This window comes from Prosopis cineraria, unplaced genomic scaffold, assembly GCF_029017545.1.
Source record: "Prosopis cineraria cultivar Desert tree isolate PC_DT_omini unplaced genomic scaffold, ASM2901754v1 PC6, whole genome shotgun sequence".
Taxonomy (NCBI): domain Eukaryota; kingdom Viridiplantae; phylum Streptophyta; class Magnoliopsida; order Fabales; family Fabaceae; genus Prosopis; species Prosopis cineraria.
This window is the reverse complement of record NW_026555337.1, coordinates 8,072,469-8,093,929: the sequence shown is the minus strand read 5'-3', so window position 1 is coordinate 8,093,929 and position 21,461 is coordinate 8,072,469. Positions and strand designations below refer to the sequence as shown.

General features: G+C 34.4%; 3 protein-coding genes across 5 annotated transcripts; 1 reads left to right on the top strand and 2 right to left on the bottom strand.

Moving 5' to 3' along the window:
• The first annotated feature begins 1,415 nt into the window (after positions 1-1,415).
• Positions 1,416-6,498, top strand: LOC129313366 (uncharacterized). Of its 3 annotated transcripts, none has more exons than XR_008593902.1 (12): positions 1,416-1,635; positions 2,302-2,415; positions 3,173-3,283; positions 3,382-3,444; positions 3,558-3,671; positions 3,746-3,895; positions 4,361-4,438; positions 4,514-4,735; positions 4,839-4,903; positions 4,982-5,101; positions 5,209-5,301; positions 5,497-5,541. XR_008593902.1 is itself a non-coding variant. In XM_054956390.1 (12 exons), exons 1-12 carry the CDS (start codon positions 1,504-1,506, stop codon positions 5,554-5,556), a joined length of 1,344 nt encoding a protein of 447 aa, XP_054812365.1. In that variant the 5' UTR covers positions 1,417-1,503; the 3' UTR covers positions 5,557-6,498. The 3 variants fall into 3 exon arrangements, 2 of the variants coding, with proteins under 2 accessions (XP_054812365.1, XP_054812366.1); XM_054956390.1 differs by having other exon boundaries at positions 1,417-1,635; positions 4,817-4,903; positions 5,497-6,498; XM_054956391.1 differs by lacking the exon at positions 4,839-4,903 and having other exon boundaries at positions 1,417-1,635; positions 5,497-6,498.
• A 298-nt stretch (positions 6,499-6,796) lies between these two features.
• Positions 6,797-11,958, bottom strand: LOC129313367 (uncharacterized). Its single transcript, XM_054956392.1, has 7 exons — positions 11,377-11,958; positions 10,453-10,530; positions 9,594-9,628; positions 9,440-9,492; positions 8,133-8,228; positions 7,938-8,013; positions 6,797-7,064 (listed from the first exon to the last, which is right to left on the bottom strand). The coding sequence occupies exons 1-6, from the start codon at positions 11,842-11,844 to the stop codon at positions 7,958-7,960; spliced, it is 786 nt and encodes a 261-aa protein (XP_054812367.1). The 5' UTR covers positions 11,845-11,958; the 3' UTR covers positions 6,797-7,064; positions 7,938-7,957.
• Positions 11,959-12,738: 780 nt separating this feature from the next.
• Positions 12,739-14,905, bottom strand: LOC129313674 (uncharacterized). The gene is made up of 2 exons (XM_054956971.1): positions 14,598-14,905; positions 12,739-13,274 (listed from the first exon to the last, which is right to left on the bottom strand). The coding sequence occupies exons 1-2, from the start codon at positions 14,737-14,739 to the stop codon at positions 12,988-12,990; spliced, it is 429 nt and encodes a 142-aa protein (XP_054812946.1). The 5' UTR covers positions 14,740-14,905; the 3' UTR covers positions 12,739-12,987.
• Positions 14,906-21,461: the final 6,556 nt, after the last annotated feature.

Genomic DNA, 21,461 nt, shown 5'->3' with positions numbered 1-21,461 from the left:
ATAATATCAAAATTATTTGGTCCTACATTATAATTAATTATCTCCAATAATTCTTAATTCTTATTTTTACCTTTTTTTTTCTTTGTCAATCCTTTTTGCCCCCTTTTTTTTTTTTGTCTTCTGTTCTTTCTCCATTTCTTCTTCATCTCCCGCTCATATGCATCCACGACCTTTCCGCTATTTGTCTTCTTACTGGATATGTTTTATTCTCTCAATTTGTTCTTCTCGCTATTTGTGGGTTGTTCTGATGGGCACCATGACTCATAACACAAAAGTTCCTCTTCAGCAATGTCCGGTGATAGAAATAGGGAGGCTGCTTTCTATGAGCCATTGATTGGTATGCATTCGCATCGTGGAAAAAAAAAAAAAAAAGATGAGAAAGACTAGGATATGCTGTGGGAGTATGGTGGCTATGCTATTCTCTATTAAAATAATATATTTTTTATTTTATTCCTATCAAATATTTGAACATGCCATATCACTTAATTTAAATTTATAAAAAGATTATTCATGCAGGAAGTTTAAGTGAAATCAAACTATTTTCTATTGAAATATAAAATAATAATTAAATATTTAATTTGAAAGCGTTTTATATGATAAGTATTATTCTTTCCGTTTAAAAATATAAAATATTTTTTAAAGTGTTATATATTAAAAATATATAATATTTTAAATCTTTTAAAGTGCAATAATTACTTTTTTTTTAAACGTCTCTATTAAATAGATTACTTTTTATTTTTTTTAAGGTAAAATATTTTATTAAATATAAAAAAATGAGATTAATTTAAAGATAAGTAACTATCTTATTGAGAATGGAATTTGATAAAAAAGGTCACATATTTTTTAACAAAGAAATATTTTAATAACTTTTTTAGTAAATTGCACTGCCTTTTATTATAAAAAATCTTAAAACAAGTTAACCTTGAGAAAAAAAAATCCCCGATTCTTTTACATGATTGCTATCATGAAATTTTAATTTTATTTCCAAATTTATGGGTTCTAAATTGATTGGTGTAGAAAAACAAGAATCTCTACAAATTAATAGAGTAACCATACATAGGTGTAAGTTTATATTTAATGCCCATACGCACAATGATTTTTTCTGGAGTAAATTGCAAATTTAAAGGGGTAAGTGCAATTTTAACCCAAAAAAAAATAAGTGAAAATTTTGCTGATTGGTATGAGACTGAAAATTTTGTGTAAAGAAGACAAGATGTTAAGTGAAATTATTAATATAGTGCATGAAGGAATTTTTCAGAATTTCCAACTGTCCAATCTTTTGAGTTGTTTGGCATAAAAAAATTCATATATTCTATCATTAATTAACATTTTTGAATTATAAAACATTGCTTCGCAATCATTAATTTCGTTTATTTTTTTGTGTTCAAATATATAATCCGTACAAACGCACAGGATTGTGGCTAGTTACAGGGAAAAAGAAATCGAAATCCCAGCGACCACTCAATCCAGTCTCTGCTCTCCCTTCCCGCTCCCGCCTCGAAGATGTTGGTCTCATCCTGCGCCATGTCTGCTCATCCTACACTTCCCACCAGAGCTTCCACATCATTGTCTTCCACTCGCCTTTCTGTTCCTACCGGTCTTCATTTTCGTTGCGACAGTCCCTTTGTCCCGGAGGTGCTTGTGCTTTCATTTTATGCTTTCATTATGAAGTTTCCCAGAACTCTCTCTTCTTACCGCATCATCTGATTGCTTGGAAAGAGTTTGAAGCTGAAAAGTCTATGTTTAGATGCGAAAGTTAAAATATTCTCGGTTATCTTTTTCTTCCTTTATTCATTTGCTCAAATACAAATTTGCATTTGCTGACTGGTCGGTTCTTGTAGTACCTGAAAATTATGCGAATAAAGATAGTACCGAATTTGGAAAATGCTCATTTTTTGTTTGGGCCATCTCAGAAGTTATTTCAACGTTTCCTTAAGTATTGGAAAAGTTAAATAGATGAATAGAACATGAATTCTTTAGAATTTTTGATATCATTGTATCTGTGACATAATGTAAATATAAATCTTTTGTTCAAATGTCTGAAAGTGCCTCTAGACTTTAAAGTTTTATTTAAAAAAAAAAAAAAGAGGTAGAAGGCATAGCGTATGCGTTTTGTTTCAAAGCCTTCAAAACCTTTGTTGGGCAACAAAATCTAGTTCCCTTTGAAATTCAAAGTTAAAGGAAATGTCCTGCTTTGCTGCAAGCATTGGACTAGCTAGAGCGTCTGGTATATCTTCTAGCATGCCAAGAGCTTCATGGACTCAGCAATATTACTAATGGTTTTATTTTCGTGCTGCGCAGGTTGTGGAAGCAGTAAATGTCTTGCATCCTGAGTTCAGAGCTGTTGATAATTTGGTAGCATGCAATACCAACCGTGTTCTTAAAGCTTTCCAAAATGCTCGAGTTGGATCTCATGTAAGCATGTATTTGTGCATAGATAATCATTCTGCTAATTTTTTCTAGGATATGTTTGGTTTCCCAAGTTATTTTGGGTCTTGCCTATGGATTTAAGGCCAATAATCTTCAATATATTGGTTGGAAGTGATGCTATTTCAGGACTTGGTTTCGTTCCACTCTGTTTTCTTCACTATAATTCTTCATAAGCCACTTCCACAATTTTATCCATTGAGTTGATGCCATTGTATGTTGCATTTTGAGCTGAAAATTGCCGACAAGTTATGATGGCATGGTTGACAAGTTGGAAAAAATAATTTCTACTGATGTAAATGCATATGAATGTATCATTGTTTTTGTTGTGTAATCCTTGAGTTTTATACAGATTGAAGTTCTTTAAATTAATGCATGCCAAGATATCAAAGAAATAGGGAACAAACACTGTTCTCATGCCCACCACCATGACAATAAAGGTGACAGGAATGTATAATCCCATATAAAAGTTCCTCACTTCATTTGAATATCCATTTTGTTTTCCTTTTTCTATAAAGTTCTGTAAATGCATTATTTTGGGTTCTTTGCTCTAAACTTGGTACTTACGAGTTTGGGTGTGTTGGGCCATGTTTAATAGTTGATGTATTTGTTTGGATATAAATCACTGTTCTGTTTAAATTGTGTGGCTCATGCGATCTGGAAGTAGTTGTTTTTTGCCTGTTCACATTTTTCCCCTTCAACTCATCGACTATATTTGCTTTATGATGCCTATGGTTGCTATTAGCATTTTGGTGGTAGCACTGGTTATGGCCATGAAGAAGCTGGGGGACGAGAGGCCCTTGACCAAGCTTTTTCAGATATTGTCGGGGCTGAGTCAGCCATAGTTCGCTCTCAGGTTTTTACTTTTCCTTAAATACCTCTTGTTACATGTACTCCTTAACGAAATGAATAATATGAAACATTAGTAAATGTAATGTTTTCTTCTATCTTCAGTTCTTCTCAGGTACCCATGCTATCACTTGTGCTTTGTTTGCTGTTTTAAGGCCTGGGGATGAGGTAACACATTGTTGTTAGTTGCATAGTTTCTGAGAGTCTTATAATATTCTCTAGTCCAATTCTAATTTATTACTGCAGTACTGGAATAGGATTTAGACTGATATAGCTGTCAGCTTTTGGCAGTTGCCGGTGCTCCCTATGACACCTTAGAGGAAGTAATTGGAAAGAGGGACTCTGGGGGACTGGGTTCTCTTCAAGATTTTGGGGTGAAATATCGAGAAGTTCCGGTATGATGCTGGTATGATACTGGTTATTTATTTCTGGTTATAATTTATGAAGCTCCTGAGCTTTTGTTTTCCAGCTTGCTGAGGACGGTGGGCTTGACTGGAATGCCTTGATGGTTGCTGTCAAACCAATAACGAAATGTGCACTGATACAGAGGTCATGTGGATATTCATGGCGTCGGAGTTTGAGTGTTAATGAAATAGGGAGGGCAATAAAGATAATTAAAGTAAGGTTCTATGTAGTTATTAACTCAATAGTAGATCGACATGCACAGCTGCCCTGTAACTTGTCTGCCCATGAAATCTTCACTTCATGAAATGCTCTCTTTTGAATGTACAGGAAGTAAAGATATAGTGTAACACAACCTTAGTAGTTGATTAATATGTAATTCTCCTGTAACCTTTTCATTTAGCATTTTCACCCATGCAAATCCTTGAGCACACAGTAGAAGATTTTACCCGCGGAATTAGTTAGTCCTTTTAATTTGAACATTTTACTCATGGTTTCTTTGCTCTGTGACATACCAGTGGAATTCTTGATTTATTTTGCATCTCACAATGACACTATTAAAAACAACCTTAGCACTATGCCTATAAATAGTTATTCCCATTGCTTGTAAATGCATTCAGGAAAAAAAAAAAAAATTCTCCTAAGCTCATTCCTTGATACCCTCTCATTTTTATTTGCACAGATGCAGAATCCCGACTGCTTAGTCATGGTTGACAATTGCTATGGTGAATTTGTGGAAAGCATTGAACCTCCCATGGTGGTATGTGACAGAATGAAACACTTTGCAATTCTTCATCTAAGACTGTATGATATTGAATTGTCCATTGGTATTCAGGGTGCAGATCTGATTGCAGGAAGTTTGATCAAGAATCCAGGGGGAACAATTGCACCATGTGGTGGATATGTTGCTGGGAAAAGAAAATGGGTTGAAGCAGCTGGTGCTCGTCTTTCTGCACCCGGGCTTGGTGTAGACTGTGGCTCAACACCTGGCAATATAATGCGGTCTTTTTTCCAGGGATTGTTTCTTTCACCTCAAATGGTTGGGGAGGCAATCAAGGTACCAAATTCTGCATTTTGATGGGAGAGTTATTACCTTTCTTCCTTGTATCTCTTTGTGAGAGTTTTTGTACCCTGTAAGGGTTCCTTCCTGGTTGCTGAAGTCATGGCATCTAAAGGGTATAAAGTGCAGCCACTCCCACGTGTGCCCCGATATGATACAGTGCAGGTTTTTCTACTAAGTCTGTTCTTTTTTACTAGCTGGAAATAAAAACTTAATATTTATCTCCAACTCGATGCTTTTTAGGCCGTACAGCTTGGAAGCCGGGAGCGTCTGCTTGCTTATTGTGGGGCTGTTCAGAGAAGCTCCCCTGTTAGTTCATATACCAAACCAGTTGCTGGTACAACTCCTGGTTATGCATCAGAGGTCTCTCCAAATTATTCTCCATACACAAATTTAGGATCTTTCTGAATGCCAATGATGTCTTTGTGTTTCCTAACAGCCATTGACATTGGTTTTGACATCAATCTTAGGTGATCTTTGCTGATGGAACCTTCATTGATGGAAGTACTAGTGAGCTTTCATGTGATGGGCCACTTAGAGAGCCATTTGCTGTATTTTGTCAGGTTTGTGCCTTTGTTTATTGTAGCGCTGCCCATGATTATCCATCGGATGTTGTTGTCAGGTTCTCCAATGGGTGATAATTTCTTACAACTCAGTTTAACGCCACATGATTGTTTCTTACAAAAAAGTGAGAAACTTAATAGCAACATAGGAATTTAGTGCCACATGCTTATTTTTATTTCATTTTCCAAGTGCAGGGTGGCACCCATTGGACTCAATGGGGGCTAGTTCTTGGAGAAATTTTGAAGTCTATATGATCCTTAGGAAGACAAGAAGATTAAGATTGGTTCAGAAAATTATTTCCCATTGTTGCTTCACATACGTAGCCTACAAAAATGATTTGCCTATGAGAAAATCATGGTGTTGTGCTGCACACCGAACTCAAACTGCTTATGGAGGCTTGCTAGCTCTGCTGATTAGGGGAAAAAGTGGTGAAATTTTGGGTAAAAGGGTTATTAGTTGTCATGTTTGTGCATTTTAATTAAACATCGACGGGTTCGAGCTTCAAAGAAAATTTTTCTCTTCCTTGGGAAGCTTATTGTGATGTGGAGACTGTAATGTTTTCTTTTTGCACATTGAAGATACGATGGATTATCCAATTCTTAATATTAATAGAGCTGACCTGGCTTCAGCTCTTCCAGCAAGGTCCATGCCTCGCCATAATCTTCAATTAATATTTTTAACCTGTTCAAATTGATCCCACTTGTTCAAACGACCTTGAAAATATTAATCATAAATTATCGCAAGAAGTCAGGTCTGCTGCCAGAGCCAGAGCCAAGCTTGTTCCATTGACAATAAAAAGTTGGATAGTCCATCGCACCTTCAATGTGTTAAAAATAAAAACGTTATAGCATCTACATTATAATAAGTTCTCCATGAGAGAAATTATCCCCGAAAATAGAACTCATCAATGTTCAATTAAAATTTGTGTGTTGTTAATTCACCTCTAGTCTGGTAGTCCAATCGGAAAAAAATATTGAAAAGCCAATTGATTTCTTAAGATTTTAACAAGAGCATGCATCTTTTCTCAACAAGGTTCTCTCTACTTTCTGTTTTGATCATGTTTCAAGCTAGTAATGGCAAAGCTAGAAGCCTGGGCTTTGTAATATAATGTCACAAGGTTATTACTCTCTTTTTAAAAGATTAATCCAATGGAATGTACAGCTCATCTGCTCATTATAGTTAAAAATCTTCCTCAAGTTCCTTTAATGTGAGATATAATAACTTCCCAAGTCTCTTAGATTAAGATTGCGCGTAATAGCTCCATCATGGGTGCTCCATCATGGGTGGCCCGTCAAAGGAGCCTTACAAATGAACAAACTCAAGTCTAACTCTAATATTACTTTGTTATAAGGTCATTATTCTCCCTCAAAAGGTTAACCTAATAGAGTGTACATTGCATCTGTTTATATAGTCAAAATTCTTCTCAAATACCTCCTATGTGGTACGTAAGAATAAGCTACTGTTCAATGAAGCAAATGCATGCATAATGAAAAATTTAGAATCGCAACATACAAATTTTATACAACTTTAGAACCACAACTTCTATTTGATGCATAGATTGAGAAGAATTCAACTACAAAGAATCACTCTAGCCATATTAGTACAAGGTGTGACGTGAGAAACATCACTGTCAAAACATAATATTACAATTGCAATGCTACTCTGGTCATCATACTTTCTGGAGAATGTGTTCCACGTGAAATTGCAAGACGCAGAAACTTTCTGAATTGCAGACCAGCAAGCGTCTTCGAGGTTATTCATCCTGAAAATGGATATAAAGTCCATAAAAGAATTTAGGCTATATTTGGATTTAAGAGAGTGGAGGAGGATAAAAATGAAGAGGAAACTTCTTGTTTAAATCTAAAAGAAAATGTCCAAATCAAACCTTCCTTATATTTTTTCTCCGTTTTTCTCAACCAGTGAGTTGAGTGTTGTTCATACTGCTGAATATTTATATCATGTTTATCAGAGACCAAGAGCAGGTACTCATGTATGAGCAAATTGCTAGGAAAATATCAAACCTAAAAGTTCTACATATGCAATGACTTGTTATAGCCAAAATCCAGACCCCTGGGCATGATACCCTTCATTATGATTTTACATCAAGTTTTTCACTTATGCACACTCTAAGATGTCTACCAACATACACAACTTGTTATTCTGTTTTTTTGTTTTTTTTTTTTTTAATTTGGCAAACGTCAAAAAGTTTACGAGTGCTGGTTGAACTGCGATTTGAGCATCACAAGAATGCCTTAGTGCCACTTGAACCGAAGGTTCTTGGCACTTGTTATTCTGTTATCATAATAAAATTATTACCCTATATCATAAAACTTGAATTGCTCCACTTTTTGAGCCCGAAGCTTTCCTTGAATCATAAGTATGGCGATTCTAAGGTCAAAATATGATGATGAACTACTTTGCAAATTGCAAAGCAAGAGTTTTGTTAGTATATTTAACTTGACACAAGCTAGAAAGCAGCAAGAATGACATGGAGAACATGATTAATAGCCTAGGCAACTCTGCTCATCCCAACAGTATTTCTGGTTTCCTTGAAAATATTTCACTGGTCATGTATTTGAGTAAACGGTCTAACAAAAATCAACAAGAAGTTACAATTTTGAGTGGTAAGACCTACCAATTTGCCGCTCAGAGGATTCAATCTACATCTTTTATTTCGGCTTCAACATCGATTGCTCTAATAGAATCTTTTTCTGTCATGACAGAAACAAAGGCACACAACAAAAATTGAGAAACTCCAGGATAAGGAATAGAGTTACATTTGAACAAAATTGTACTTGAAGGACAAGAGAATAAGCTTAATAAAGATTACCATTTCTAGAACTAGAGTTGTTATTAAATGCCTGTCCAAATGTTGTAGGTTGGTTGGAAAACTTCACAGATTCCTTTACAAACTCATCGCCCACAACTGTTATCAAAGTAAATTTCAAGCAGTAAGAAGCATGCACAAGCATGAATTATTTAATGCAGAAATATTTACTACTTTCAAAATCATGGAACGTCTTTTAAGTATCACAAGCATTCGTTGAGGTATCTTTATGAATCAAAAAGTGGTTATAAGTGCTTAACATTTAGGCAGATAAACCATGCAGATCAATAATAATTAAGACAAATGAAATGAAACAACAGCTGGTACTTGGAAATATATTTTTGCTGAGCTTGTTTGGTTTGTGGAATGGAATAGAATGAAAAAGGAAATGTAATAAAAAAGTGATTTCTTAGATATGTCATGTGATACATGTCCCCAGATAAAAATTAACAATAATAAAAAATAGTTGTTATTAAGTAATCGATCATGTGATGGAAAAGGACTACTTTTCCTTTGTGCTAATGAAAGGAGGCCAATGTTTCTATTTCGGAGTTGCATGTCTGTTGCAACTTTAGATTTTCCCTTGCTTTGACCAAAACTAGAAGAACTTATCATAAGTTTACAGAATACAAAATGCACAAGATTCACACTTCGACACGCTTAAAGACCATTAGAGAAATTAGGTTTTTGCACACTTGAAGAAATACACAGATGTTAGTGTTAGGCAGCTAAATTATACTTCAGAAGTAATGGAGGAAGAGCATGCCAATTGCAGGGGAACCAAAGGAGAATTCACTAAAATGCCTCAGAAGCCACAGAGAACTGAAGTGCCAATGCTCAAGCAAATATGATACTCATAAAAATATTACTCCAAGGACAAATCATGAACAACCACCAATTTAAAAGTAGAGTACTATAAGCATGTAAAGAATAATGTAATATACTCGCTCACCACCTAGCATGCAGGGCATCCTTTAAATCTTAGTTTACAATGGAACTTAGAGAAAGAAAATGACAGCACACATTAGTCAATCACTCTTCTAAGAAACAAAGAAAATTACAAATATGATTTTCTAGAAAAGGATAAATAATAAACAAAATTTGGAAATGAAATCATTTAAACATTGCTGGGAAGAGGTATACAAGAGCATAGACAACAACAGCTGGTTTTAAGATTTGCCATAAACAGCTGACCACACTATCATACTGAATAAAACAACAACAACAATAACAACAAAAAGCCAAGACCGTAGGGAAAATTATAGGACATAAAAGCTAAGGAAACCTAGAGGCCAAGACCAGGCTCTTACCAGAAAAAGGCAGACCACAAAAGGGGCACAGCTGCAAATCATCATTTAGAGACCTGAAAAAGATAACTGGAATTAAAAGGTAACCAATTGGAAGGAACTATTAAAAAAAATCATTTTTAAATTTCCTTATTAACATGTTTTAGACAAAACTTACTTGAAAACCTGAAATGCGTTTCCGCAATTGGGGCACTGCATATAGAACAAAGGATCACCAATAAATGAAGGTACAAGTCACTTTAAGATAGACTAATACTACTAATCTGAACATTTATAATAACAGAATAGTGACATAATGACACAAGAACTTTACAATTATAATTGCCTCCAATTTTGATCATAAATCTAATTGCCAACAACTTCCCACTGGAAAAGAATAAATTCAATGGTAGAAAGCACTACCTTTCAATGGATTCAAAGGACAAGAAATGTAGGGGAAGAGAACGTGGCCCCAAGATTTACAAAGTCAAGATCATTTTTTTCCTCATCCAATATGCAGAGTGACTAAATTTTCCTTTCAATCTTATGTATTATCCATATTTTTCTCTTTATCCAGGCGTTTTCTCAATATAGGTTTTTCTTCACTGTAAATATGTGTTCTACTTTCGTATTGTTTTTTTTTTCCCCCAACTTGAGAGGTACTTTTCCCTTTAAATTTTTCCTTTAATAAACAATAAATTGAGATGAAGAGAGAGAGAGAGAGTTCCTTTTAATTCAAAGTTTGAACCCAAAAAGAAATCTCATATGAAGAATAGAAATTAATTAATTATATTTAAGATAAACTAACAATTTATATAAATCGTTAAAAGAAATCAGATGCGAATAAAAGATCAGGAAGAAGACACCAAATAAAGCCCAAGGCAGCAACTCCTGAAACAAAAAATTGCAATCTGAAACTATGGCTCTAGGCAGAAATAAGATCTGCAGGAACCCAGCAAAACAATAATAAAAATGATCAAACCATCTAACTATCAACTGATCCAGAGGAATTTCATAGTGGAGAATTAAAGCCTCACACTGCCTTGCATGATATCTCGTCCAGCCCACCAAAGGAAAGCACCGAGGCCTACTATTGGTACTAACACAGCAAAGATCTGCATATAGGGGGAAAAAGACCAATCAGAAAGAACTTGGACACTGGATCACTCTATGGACTAAAACAAGAAGCTCTATTGTTTTCACTGGCAGATACTAGCAATGTGAGATTAATCTATAAAGTTAACCACCTCTTGAGCAGGTAAAGTATAAGTTAAGAAAAAAATATTGATTGCCAGAAATAAAAATACACCAAGTTCTTCTCTACACAACTATAAATTATTATGTTTGCAGGATAAACAGTTAAACACATTTTACTCGGATGGCTGCCTATTCTGAGCAGTCAGACACAGACAGCTTAATTGCTAGGGTATGAAGATCTTAGTTCTTGCTTGTTTAGATATGTTAGATGACACCAGGATTTGTTAAAAAAAAAAAAATTGCATTGGAGCATACAGAGACTGGACTGTAGTACCTGTGAGCCTGTAACGGGTGAAAAACTGTAACGATGGAGAGCTTACTAAAATAACCTAGTGTATTGACCTTCAGTTTAACCAGCCTCTGCCATGGGAAGTTATATAGGACAAAGGTTGGATACTCTCATATTTGACTATGCAGTCTTAAAGTGGGGTGCTCCTACGTGAAAAATATTAAATAATGCTTGTTATATTCTAAGAATCATATGCAAAATTTAGTCTAAAGCTTATGGATTGTTTGCTATATTCAAAAAATTATATACCAATTTTACAAGTCTTAATTCAGTGTATTGGGTAGTTTTCCCATGGAATGTTATACTGACTCCTTAATATCCATTTTCAATCTTTCATGATAATTACGACTAAGTATAAGCTCATTAGTTATCATCACTACACGATATGGCAGGCCAAAAGGCAGAGAGTTAATACCCAAATGGAGACAATTGCATCCAAAATCCAGCCAAGCTGTCCAGTCGTTGTTAGATAAGCTAATCCAATGGCTAGGGCAAGATTCCCCAAAATATTAGCAGAAGCACCGTTCTCAGTGTCGTCTCCATCGTTGAAGCCAAAACCCTGATTACTCTTCACCAAAACTATTCTCTTATTTGCCTTCCCTTTGCACCCCTTCTGATTCAACAAGACCCCATTTCTAAACCCACTGCCTCCAAAGAAAGACAAAGTCTCCCTGCATGCTCTCAACTTGAAACTCCTCTCGCGAAAACAATCACCTCTAGTTTCCAATGGAACGAAAGAGAGAGCTCGTCTCCTGAATATGTCGGCATGGAAGGAAGTGGGGTCGGAAGTTGAGAATTTGATCCTGGAGAATTGCGAAAGTGTGGTGTGCATGGGAAAACTTAGTGCAGAAGATCTTAGAACGTAACCTGGAGATTTCCACATGACCACCGCAACATTCGTCGAGGAGAAGAATTCTTCCGCAGCTGTTTGAGCTTCCTCACTCGTCTAGGCCTCGCTGCTGCCCGGCCACGTTGGATTCTAATTTCTAGACACTACTCCTATTTTGGATAGGGAATCAATCGGTTGGAATTTAGATATTTGTTCGTTAATATTCCCCCAAAAAAAATATTTGTTGTTAATTGACTGGCTTAGTTTAACAAACTATCCCATTTTGGATGGAGATTAGCAATTTATTTGTGAACGCATATTCAGTGCAAATTCAACATGGATTAAATTTAAGAAAAAATAACAAAGAAATTCCAAAAAAATAATTAATTTAAATTAAATTTTAAGTGTTAAATTTTAAAAATTTACAATTCAATCTCTCAATTTTTTCATTGTATTAAATTTATAATTTATTTTTTAAATTAATATAGTTAAAGAGTAAAAAAAATTATTTTTTTCATTAAATTTGAAATATAAATTATAAATTTATTACAATAAAATTACAAAATTAAAAGATAGAATTGTAAATTTTTAAAATTTAACACTTAAAACCTAACTTGAATTAATTGATACTTTTAAAATCCCCCTATTATTTTTCCTCAATTTAACTAGGGTGACTGTATTGAGTTTAAACCCCATCTGAAACGGGTTCAAGAAATGAGATTTTTGTTCTTTAGTTTTTTTTTTAGCAACTTTTATATTTATACAATAAATAATTTTTATTTTTTTTAACTAGAACATAAAAATTCTTATTTACTTTTCAAATTTTACTTCTTTACTTTTTACACCTTGATGAATGGAAAACTTCTTGAAACCACTTTGAAAGAGTTATCTAATAAGAGAAAAATGAAGCCCATAGGATCAAGCATGCCAATTAGGACAAGAAAACAGTTAAAGCTGAAATATAAGTTATGACCATTACTATACATGCAAGACCAAATTGTATCTAAGAACCTCACATATTTCCCTCTTAAGTTGCCAGAGTGTTCGAGACAGGGATCAACTTTCAACACGGGCAGATCAGTTGTTATGTCTTTCCCATTATACTGTTGAGGGGGGGAAGAAGAAACATACTACACAGATTTTGTTTGCATTAACCTTCCACATTAAACCACTGAATTCTCATATTGAAAATCTAATTTACAGCCGTGACCTAATAAATACTCTTCTTCCATTCTTCTTCATAATATCTATTTTCCTGAGGTCATCATCTGATGATATCTTTGGAGGCTGTGATCCATCCACACGGTTGGGTGATGTTTCGTACCCCTGCTTAAGATTATTCACATGTTCCTCCACTTCCTGCATCTTCACTTGAAACGGAATGTGGTTTGCAACTTTAACATCAGGTATTTTCTTGGCCTTTGATGGTGTTGACAAGGGTATATCTATTACTCGTTGCACTGTCTTGCTTGCATACTTCTTACCTGCAATACTCAACAAAGTGAGAAAACGGACTTTAGACATCAAAGCTGCTACACCCACTTGTCGATAAACTAGCATAACAAATTTTCTACGGTCAGTCAACTACGAGCTCTCATACCATTACTAGAGTAAATAAGGATGAAAATAAACATATGCACGAATTAGATACACCAATTTAAGATCTCCTATTCACCTATAACCCAAGATAAAAGATCACTACATCCTTTACCACTTGTGCTGTTGTAATGTCACCAAAAGGATATAACAGGATTCGCCGGACAGATAGATAACAAGACTCGGCCAACCAGTGAATTATTGACCAGAAAAAATGTTAACGGCCACATACAACCTTCTTTTTCATTGAGAAATCTATATTCAAATACAGATCTTTTTGTGTAGTTGCTTCATCCTCAACTTGCACTCCCTTTGAAGGTGCAGGGTAGTACGTGGAAAACTCAAGGTGATCATTCATAATTGAAAATTCGCCCTTCTGACTTTGACATTAGCAATTTAAAGACTGGAGAGGGAGACTCAAATTTTCACACGGCTCAAAATGCTCAAATGAGAGGGTTAATAAATTATATTATCAGAAATTTCTAAAATATCATTCAAGAGGCAAAGTGAGAAATCGTACCATTGGTTTGCCCACCATGATGATTTACTAAAAGTCAAGTTGTAAGAAAATAATACATCATTAAAGTATTAAACAATTAAGGCGAAAAGAGAACCACACACTGAACTCCACACCCATATCCTCAATTTTATTTGCAGGCACTGAAATACCATGGATGTCCTCGTGTGCATTATAACACATAACACAAAGCAACCACGAATCATGAAGAAGGCACTACCCTTTCCCTCGCCGATGTCAGCAAATAATATAGAAAGAAATGCACATTCGACAATTTAGTGCCTGAATCTTGCCCTTACGGCCTCGACATAATTAAGGCTCCAAAAGATTTGCACTATTGCTATTTGTTAGTTGCCTAGTAAGTAAGAACATGGCAATTATACATATTCCCGAACTAAGAGTACTAAGTCAAAAAAAAATTTAGCCATTAAATCATGAAAGAGGGCGATTCATGGTGCAATGGCGCATATGATTAGGGCAAAGATCTTCCTTCATCCCAAAAAGCTCACTTCCTCCATAATTCAATGTGTTCCGATAAAATAAATTTATGATTACTGTCCAACTTCTCATTCTCCAGCAACCTACCTTCCCATGCATCAACAATATCGGAAATTTTAAGAAATCGTATCATGATATTGATAAGCGCGAGTTCAAAAAAAAATGAAATAATTAAATATCAGAGGAAGGGACCGACCGGGGATGAGCATACGAGAGCCGTCGACTGCGGAATCCGCGGCAAACTTGACAAGGGATGCCAAGATTTGGCTTACCTTGTAGCGGAGATCAAAATCAGGCAACCCGATGCGTGCTCCGTTAATTCTAATGGCATCAGCCATTCTAGCGGCAGTGGTTTCAAACCGGAATATTGTGGATTCCGATCGGCGCCCAATGAATGAGGCAGTGGAGTCGGTGAATTTGAAGGTAGCGGAAAGCCCACGACGAGAGCACTAACTCTTACCGGATATCTGCGAAGATAGTCCCTACCGAATGTATGTAAGAACTAGGGCCCTGGTACGTAGACTTTAATCTAAAAGGATTGAAATTGAGATTAATATTGAGATTGAAAATAAAATTTTAAAATTATATTTGATATGAGATAATACTTATTAAAAATATTTATTTTTATTGTATTTTATAATTAAATATAAATTATTAAAAGATTATAATACTCTTTCAAATAAAAAAAATTGTGACTAATCCTCCTTCACCTTCTCGACAAGCGACCATGGCTACACACTCAATCACCCTTTCACTGTGAGATCTAAAGGCTAGTGGTTGCGGGATTGGAGAAGAAGAAAGCAATGGCGCTTGCAAGACCTAGAGGTCAGTGGCTGCAAGATCGAACGAGGCAATAGTGGCGGTGGCAGCAACATTTGCAAGACCCAAAGGCCAATGGGTGCGAGATTGGAGAAGAAGGAGAATGCATTGAAGTTGAAGTGGAGATGAAAGTGGGAGACTAGACATATGCGACAAATCCAAGCAAATTGAAGAAGATGATGACCAATATGAGCAAACACAGCGACGAAGATTGTCCTTTAAAACTAGATCTGGAATCTCTTAAACTGAAGACGACAGCTGCAAATCTAAGACTAAAGATGTTGGATTTGGACACTTGAACCAGTAAAGGAAGAAGATGAATTGCACGAGACGCAAGGTAAAGGCATTTTAGCATTTACAAAAATCAATCTCAAGTTTGATTTTGCAATACCAGGGGTGGTGATACTAAACAATCCCACCTAGGTGGAATTGGGATTGGCTATAAAATGTTCATTCTCACATACCAAACATAAAAGCTTGAGATTAGTTTGTCCCAATCCTAGTACCACTCCCTCATTCCCCCATACCAAACATAGCCTAAAAACTGTATTATGGATATAATTAATAAATAATTAGTTCGTACTAACCTCACTTCACTAAACACAATTAACTAATAAGACTAAAGGTGATCGAAAAATTAGTACAAAAAAGTGATTATCAAGTTTTAGTTCAACTTAAGGGATCTCCATTTTTTTAAATTAAAAAAAGTTTAAATCTATCAAAATCTCTTATATCAAAGTAAATATAGGTTACGAAAGCATAGAATACCTCAAAGAAGTAAAAAAGAATGAAAACAATTCACATGTGCCGTGGCTCGTGCATGCTGCATTGCAACGTATTGCTCTCTGTACCACGCACCGTGGCGTGTTACACGAAATATCAGCAGATTTTGCTGTCATTTAATAGCAAAATTGGTGAACTTTTGATGTGTTCCGATTCTCCATGCCACGTCCAAATGATGTGATCTAAGTGTCTATGAAAAGCTCTTTTCACGAACTAGCTAATGGCATGAGTTTTACTTCTAAAATAAGTCACACAAAAAAGTTGGACACCCAGACACATTTTGATTACTTTTCACAACTTTCACTGAAAGGGTGTCTAAAACCCTCAACAAGTGCCACAAGCTTTTTTTAACACTTGAACCATGTTTATTAGACCTAGGACTATTAATACAACATGTCTCATGCACTAGAACATAAGTATAGCATAAATTCACTCTTCAACCCCTTTTAACCAAAAACAAAGGGGGAAGTAAATATCCATTACATTGCATCAAAAATCATTGTAACATGTCTAAAACATCATTTCTACACTTGCACTAATATTTTGATCCTATAAATATATATATATATATATATATATCTCACCATACACAATTACTCATGGCCCAAAATACAAATTAGACATTTTCAATAATAAAATAGTACAAGTGTGATGGCATGCAATATAGAATTAGCAATCATATAATATTACACAAAATAAAACTAAGCTAAAGGCATACAATAGGAATGTACTAATTCCTAACCTCTTGAGCCTTCTCCCTCTCTGCACCAGAGCTAAAGCTTGAAAAGTATTAAATAAAAAGGGTGAATTTAGTCATTCAATAACCAAGGTAAAACCTAACCTATGTAATTATATATCAATTGTAAATCAAACATACACATATGAAACCAAGTATTTAAAACATGCTTTAACACATATATTTACATAGGCAATGATCAACCAATCTTATACTCTCTTTATTTTCTCAAACTAAAACTGTGAGCTATAACACTGAATAAGACTCTGTTTGTCTGATTGAACTACCCAAGCTCACCAATTGTGAGATATGACTCGTCCAAAGATCACATGCCTCATTCTGGGGCCACAGCTTCCCCCACTATCGAATCTCTAAGGCATCTCAACCCTAGGCTATTCTTCTTATTGAACTGATGGACATAGTTAGATTCTAATGCCTATACCCTCGTGCACTGGAGGGTAGCCTAAATACCATATGAATTTTTTTCTTTATTCCCAATCCTTAAGCAAACTCCTACTCACTAATCATGCCATAAACGATATTCACTCGTTTTTACATTTTCATTTGTTATTTATCACATTCACATGTTGGGTTCATAATTACATGCTACCTAAGTGAGCATCCAATAACATTTCCTCACATTTTCCTTACTTATCACACTAATTCATTTCTTCATTAACACACATTTACCTTAATATACATCATATTCATCTTTCCAAAGTCATATACATGTTCATAGTTCAAAACCATCTTGATTTCACATTTTTCCTTTCAAGCCAAAAATAGCATTACACACATTCAAATTTTCATACACTTATTGAAGGTAATATATGCTTTCACATTGAAAATCATTCCATGCATGCAACATTCACAATTTATAATTAGCAATTAATTAACATATAACTACCCGAAATAAGTTTTTCCCAATTACCTCAAACCTTTAAGAGGTTCAAAGTTTACCCCTCAATGTTATAGCTTCCAAGCTTGAATTTTCAAGCCAAATGGGTGACCAAGAGTTCAATCTACAATTTACCAAATTAACTTTCATTAACATTACCAATCTCACACATTCAACTCTAATTTTTTCTTTTTTAGATTACTCAATACCTACATTACTTACATTTGGACCTATCCATTAGGTTTATTAACTATCTTTAACATCATATAGCTTTATTAAACATCCACATTGCCATTAATACATCAACAATCACAATAATGACAAATTTAATGTCCATTTTTTGACATTAATAGAGCCCATCATCTAATAACTACCAAAATCATTAATACTAAGTTTAAATACTCTAAATAACTCTCATTAACTCTATTTGAGCTAATAAATTCATACCCATAAACTATATGGATCAAAAATCTTCTTCTATTTCAAACCCTAATTCAAATCCTTGAAAAAATTGAAGAGAAAAGGAGAAGAATGGTTTAAGGATCTTACCTTAGATGATTTGGAGCTTCAAACCTTTTCAATCCCTCCCTCATGTTATGCCCTAACAGAGCAAATGTGATCTCCTCTGTTCCTCTACACGCGCCACGACATGTGGCACAAAGGCTTTTTAGCTTTTTTTTTCCATTTTTTGGTCCCCAAGTAACCCAATTTCACTTTGAACTTAAATTATACTTGAAATTTCAACTAAAAATACTTATTATTCTCCTTTGACCACACACTACATTAATTCACTCAATTATCCTAATTAAGTTTAGTTAATCAGGGGATAAAAATTGGGATGTTACACAATTAGCTAAAATATACTTTTAGTCCTCTAATTTTATACAAGATTTTAATTTAATCTTTTAATTTTACAAAATATCTTTTTAATCATTTAACTCTACTATCATTTGTTTCAAATGATTTTTCTTGTGTCAATCATTGTTATTTTAAAAAATTAAACTTAATACATCAACATTTAATAATATTTTTTCCATATTTAAAAGTTCAATACAAAAATTTGTTGAAATAAAACTAACAATATTATAATTAAAGAACTAAAAGGACACTTTATAAAGTTAAGAAATTAAAATGAAATATTATCTAAAGTTAAAGGACGAAATATATACTTTAACCTAATCAATTTTAAATGTATGTTAACATAAAACATAATTTAAAGTTCAGAAAATAAAACTACATATTTTCTTTTTGTTTAAGAATAAATTATATTTATAAAGGCAAAAAAAAGTCCTAATGCTTCTTGGACGTGGGATAGTATTCTTACTGGACGGGCTTTTCCTAAAAAAAATTATGTTGGCAAGTTGGCATTGGCCATTATATTGACATGTGGAAGGATCCATGGGAGCCGAAATTTCTAAATTCTTATTGCCAAAAATAGAGGATGCTGTCATCAATAATGACATGGTGGTGGCGGAACTTATTCATGATTGTCAATGGAATTTGCAACCAGTGCAACATGTTGTGGAGGCCCCTTTTCTCCAACTCATTCAGACTATACCCCTGTCTAGACACAGGAGGGATGACAGATTAATCTGCGCAAGGCCTAAAAATGGAAAGTACACTGTAAGCCTAGGCTATCAGGAAGCTCTAAGGGTGTATGACTACTGATGCTCTCTGCCAGACGAGCTCTTTTAAGTTCTACAGATAAGCTAATTTAGAAAGCAGCATGGGGCTTGCATGTGATGCCAAAAATCAGATCCTTTATATGGAGGGCCCTGCATAATGCTCTAGCTACGAGAGAAAACTTATACCAACGAACCTGTGCTGCAAACCCACTCTGCTCTATCTGTTGGGAAAAGGTGGAAACTATTGAACATCAGTAGTTAAAGGGTGGATAGAAAATGCACAAGCTAATTCACCATTCCATGCTGAACTAATTGCACTCCACAAATCTATACGTCTGTTTGAGGAATGGGGCCTTGCCAACACGATCATTGAAATGGATTGTAGTGATCCATTTAAAGCAGTAACTATGCAAGATTTCTCACACTGTCCTTGGCAATACCAAATCTGGCTGATGTGTTTGACTTGTTGATGGATCGAAGAATGATATCTTTCTCTCTCATTCCCCGTTCGGGTAATGTTGCCACCAACTTCTTGGGTGCTATAGCTTCAAGGGAGATGGGACCTGCAAGTCTGGCTTTACCACCTCCATCTCCTCGAGCGTCAATCATTCTTCGCCAAGCAGACGGTGCAAGCATATCTTGTGAGGACCATCTCGTTGTAGAGGCAAATAGGAAAGGAATTGGTTGAGAACACATGTTGCTTTGGGATCTTTTTTACTAGTTGTTATTTGTTAATTTGGTTTGCCTTTTGTTATTGTCGAACTTGGTTTTTTCTGCCTGGATGCCTCTTTATTGGTAAAAAAGAAAAAGAATAAATTATATTTCTAAATTAAAAAACTTGTAACCTTTTGTTTCCTGTTAAAAAAATGAAAGGAAAAGAAAGAAAAAATTGTAACGCTTTTTGCGCACCAAAGATTTTTTTTTTTTTTACCAACATAACAATAATAAAGATTAGAACAAAAATTTAAGGGATAATTACTTTGAGATCGCCACAACATATTTAAATACCACAATCATTTTGCTTTACCAAGTTGTGTCAATAAATTTAGAGTATTTAAATATTCCCTCCATTCAAAAATGTAAGGCATTTTTAATCGAATCTCACCTCCAATAAAATAATTACCTCTTTTCAAACTAACTCTATTTTTTCATATCTACCCTTATTGAACACCCTACAATAAATATAAAGTCATTATCAATAGGAGCACTTTTAAAAAAAATGACAATGATTACATCTCAAAAGATTAAAAATATTTTACATCTTTTAACATTCAACTTTTCAAAAAATGCCTTACACTTTGAAACGGATGAAGTATATTGTATGAGACTTATGTCTAATTATCTTATAATTTAACTTGAAAAATAAAAGATAAGCAAACAGTTTTAATATTTCTGAATAAATATGTAGAGTAGTAGTATAAAAAGCGGTAGTAGATATTCATAACATTAGGCTCATTTCAACATTTGAGAGGTCATGGATCGACATGGTATTAAAAAAATTGCCCAAAAGAAAGCTCAAGTATTCTCTCTTCAACCAACTAGACGACTAGGCACAAAGTTATGAAAAGAACGTGTGTTTAAAAAGGTTAATAAGCACGCAGATTGATTTGCACAGAAAATTTCAAATGACAGCTTCGATAAAAATTTTGACAATCTGCCTTTCAAGTGCAGAAATTGTATGACTTGTAACATAATCTTAACATTTTTCCTCGCAAAGTGTCCTCTGACCTTATATTTAAAAAATATTAACAAGAATTACATTTAAAAATTTTGTAAATATAACTCATGTTATAAAACCAAATCAAATGAATACCAAATATTTATTATATTTTTCATTATAACCCATTTATTATATTTGTCAATGATATAGCATTATATATCAATAATAAATCTCTTATATATTAATAATAAATCCTATACAAATCAATATGAAGTGACCACATTTTTAAATTTTCAAAAATTTGATCCAGATTTTCTAGGTATAAGTATTTTTCCCCATTACTTTACAGTGCTCAAAGTCAGCAGATTTACGTCACTCATCAATAGAGAAATGCAATTCTGATTTAAAGCGTAAGACTCATCGCACTCACACTCACTTCCCAAGTAATGAAAGGAGTTAAAACTTATCGTTTAGCATGTTCTAGCCACTAGAAACCGTAAAGGAGCAATTCCTCTATGTACTCGACATTCTCTCAAGAG

Bases quoted from the DNA above. Each gene is read 5' to 3' on its own strand.
- LOC129313367 (XM_054956392.1), bottom strand. From the start codon at position 11,844: ATGTGGAAATCTCCAGGTTACGTTCTAAGATCTTCTGCACTAAGTTTT. The intron at 10,531-11,376 runs GTATTAACTCTC...CCCTATATGCAG, and splicing joins ATGCAATTGTCTCCATTTGG to ATCTTTGCTGTGTTAGTACC. The intron at 9,629-10,452 runs GTGAGGCTTTAA...TTCTATATGCAG, and splicing joins GAGATATCATGCAAGGCAGT to TGCCCCAATTGCGGAAACGC.
- LOC129313366 (XM_054956390.1), top strand. From the start codon at position 1,504: ATGTTGGTCTCATCCTGCGCCATGTCTGCTCATCCTACACTTCCCACC. The intron at 3,284-3,381 runs GTTTTTACTTTT...TTCTATCTTCAG, and splicing joins CAGCCATAGTTCGCTCTCAG to TTCTTCTCAGGTACCCATGC. The intron at 4,439-4,513 runs GTATGTGACAGA...ATTGGTATTCAG, and splicing joins GCATTGAACCTCCCATGGTG to GGTGCAGATCTGATTGCAGG.
- LOC129313674 (XM_054956971.1), bottom strand. From the start codon at position 14,739: ATGGCTGATGCCATTAGAATTAACGGAGCACGCATCGGGTTGCCTGAT. The intron at 13,275-14,597 runs GTCGGTCCCTTC...TGAGTATTGCAG, and splicing joins CTCTCGTATGCTCATCCCCG to GTAAGAAGTATGCAAGCAAG.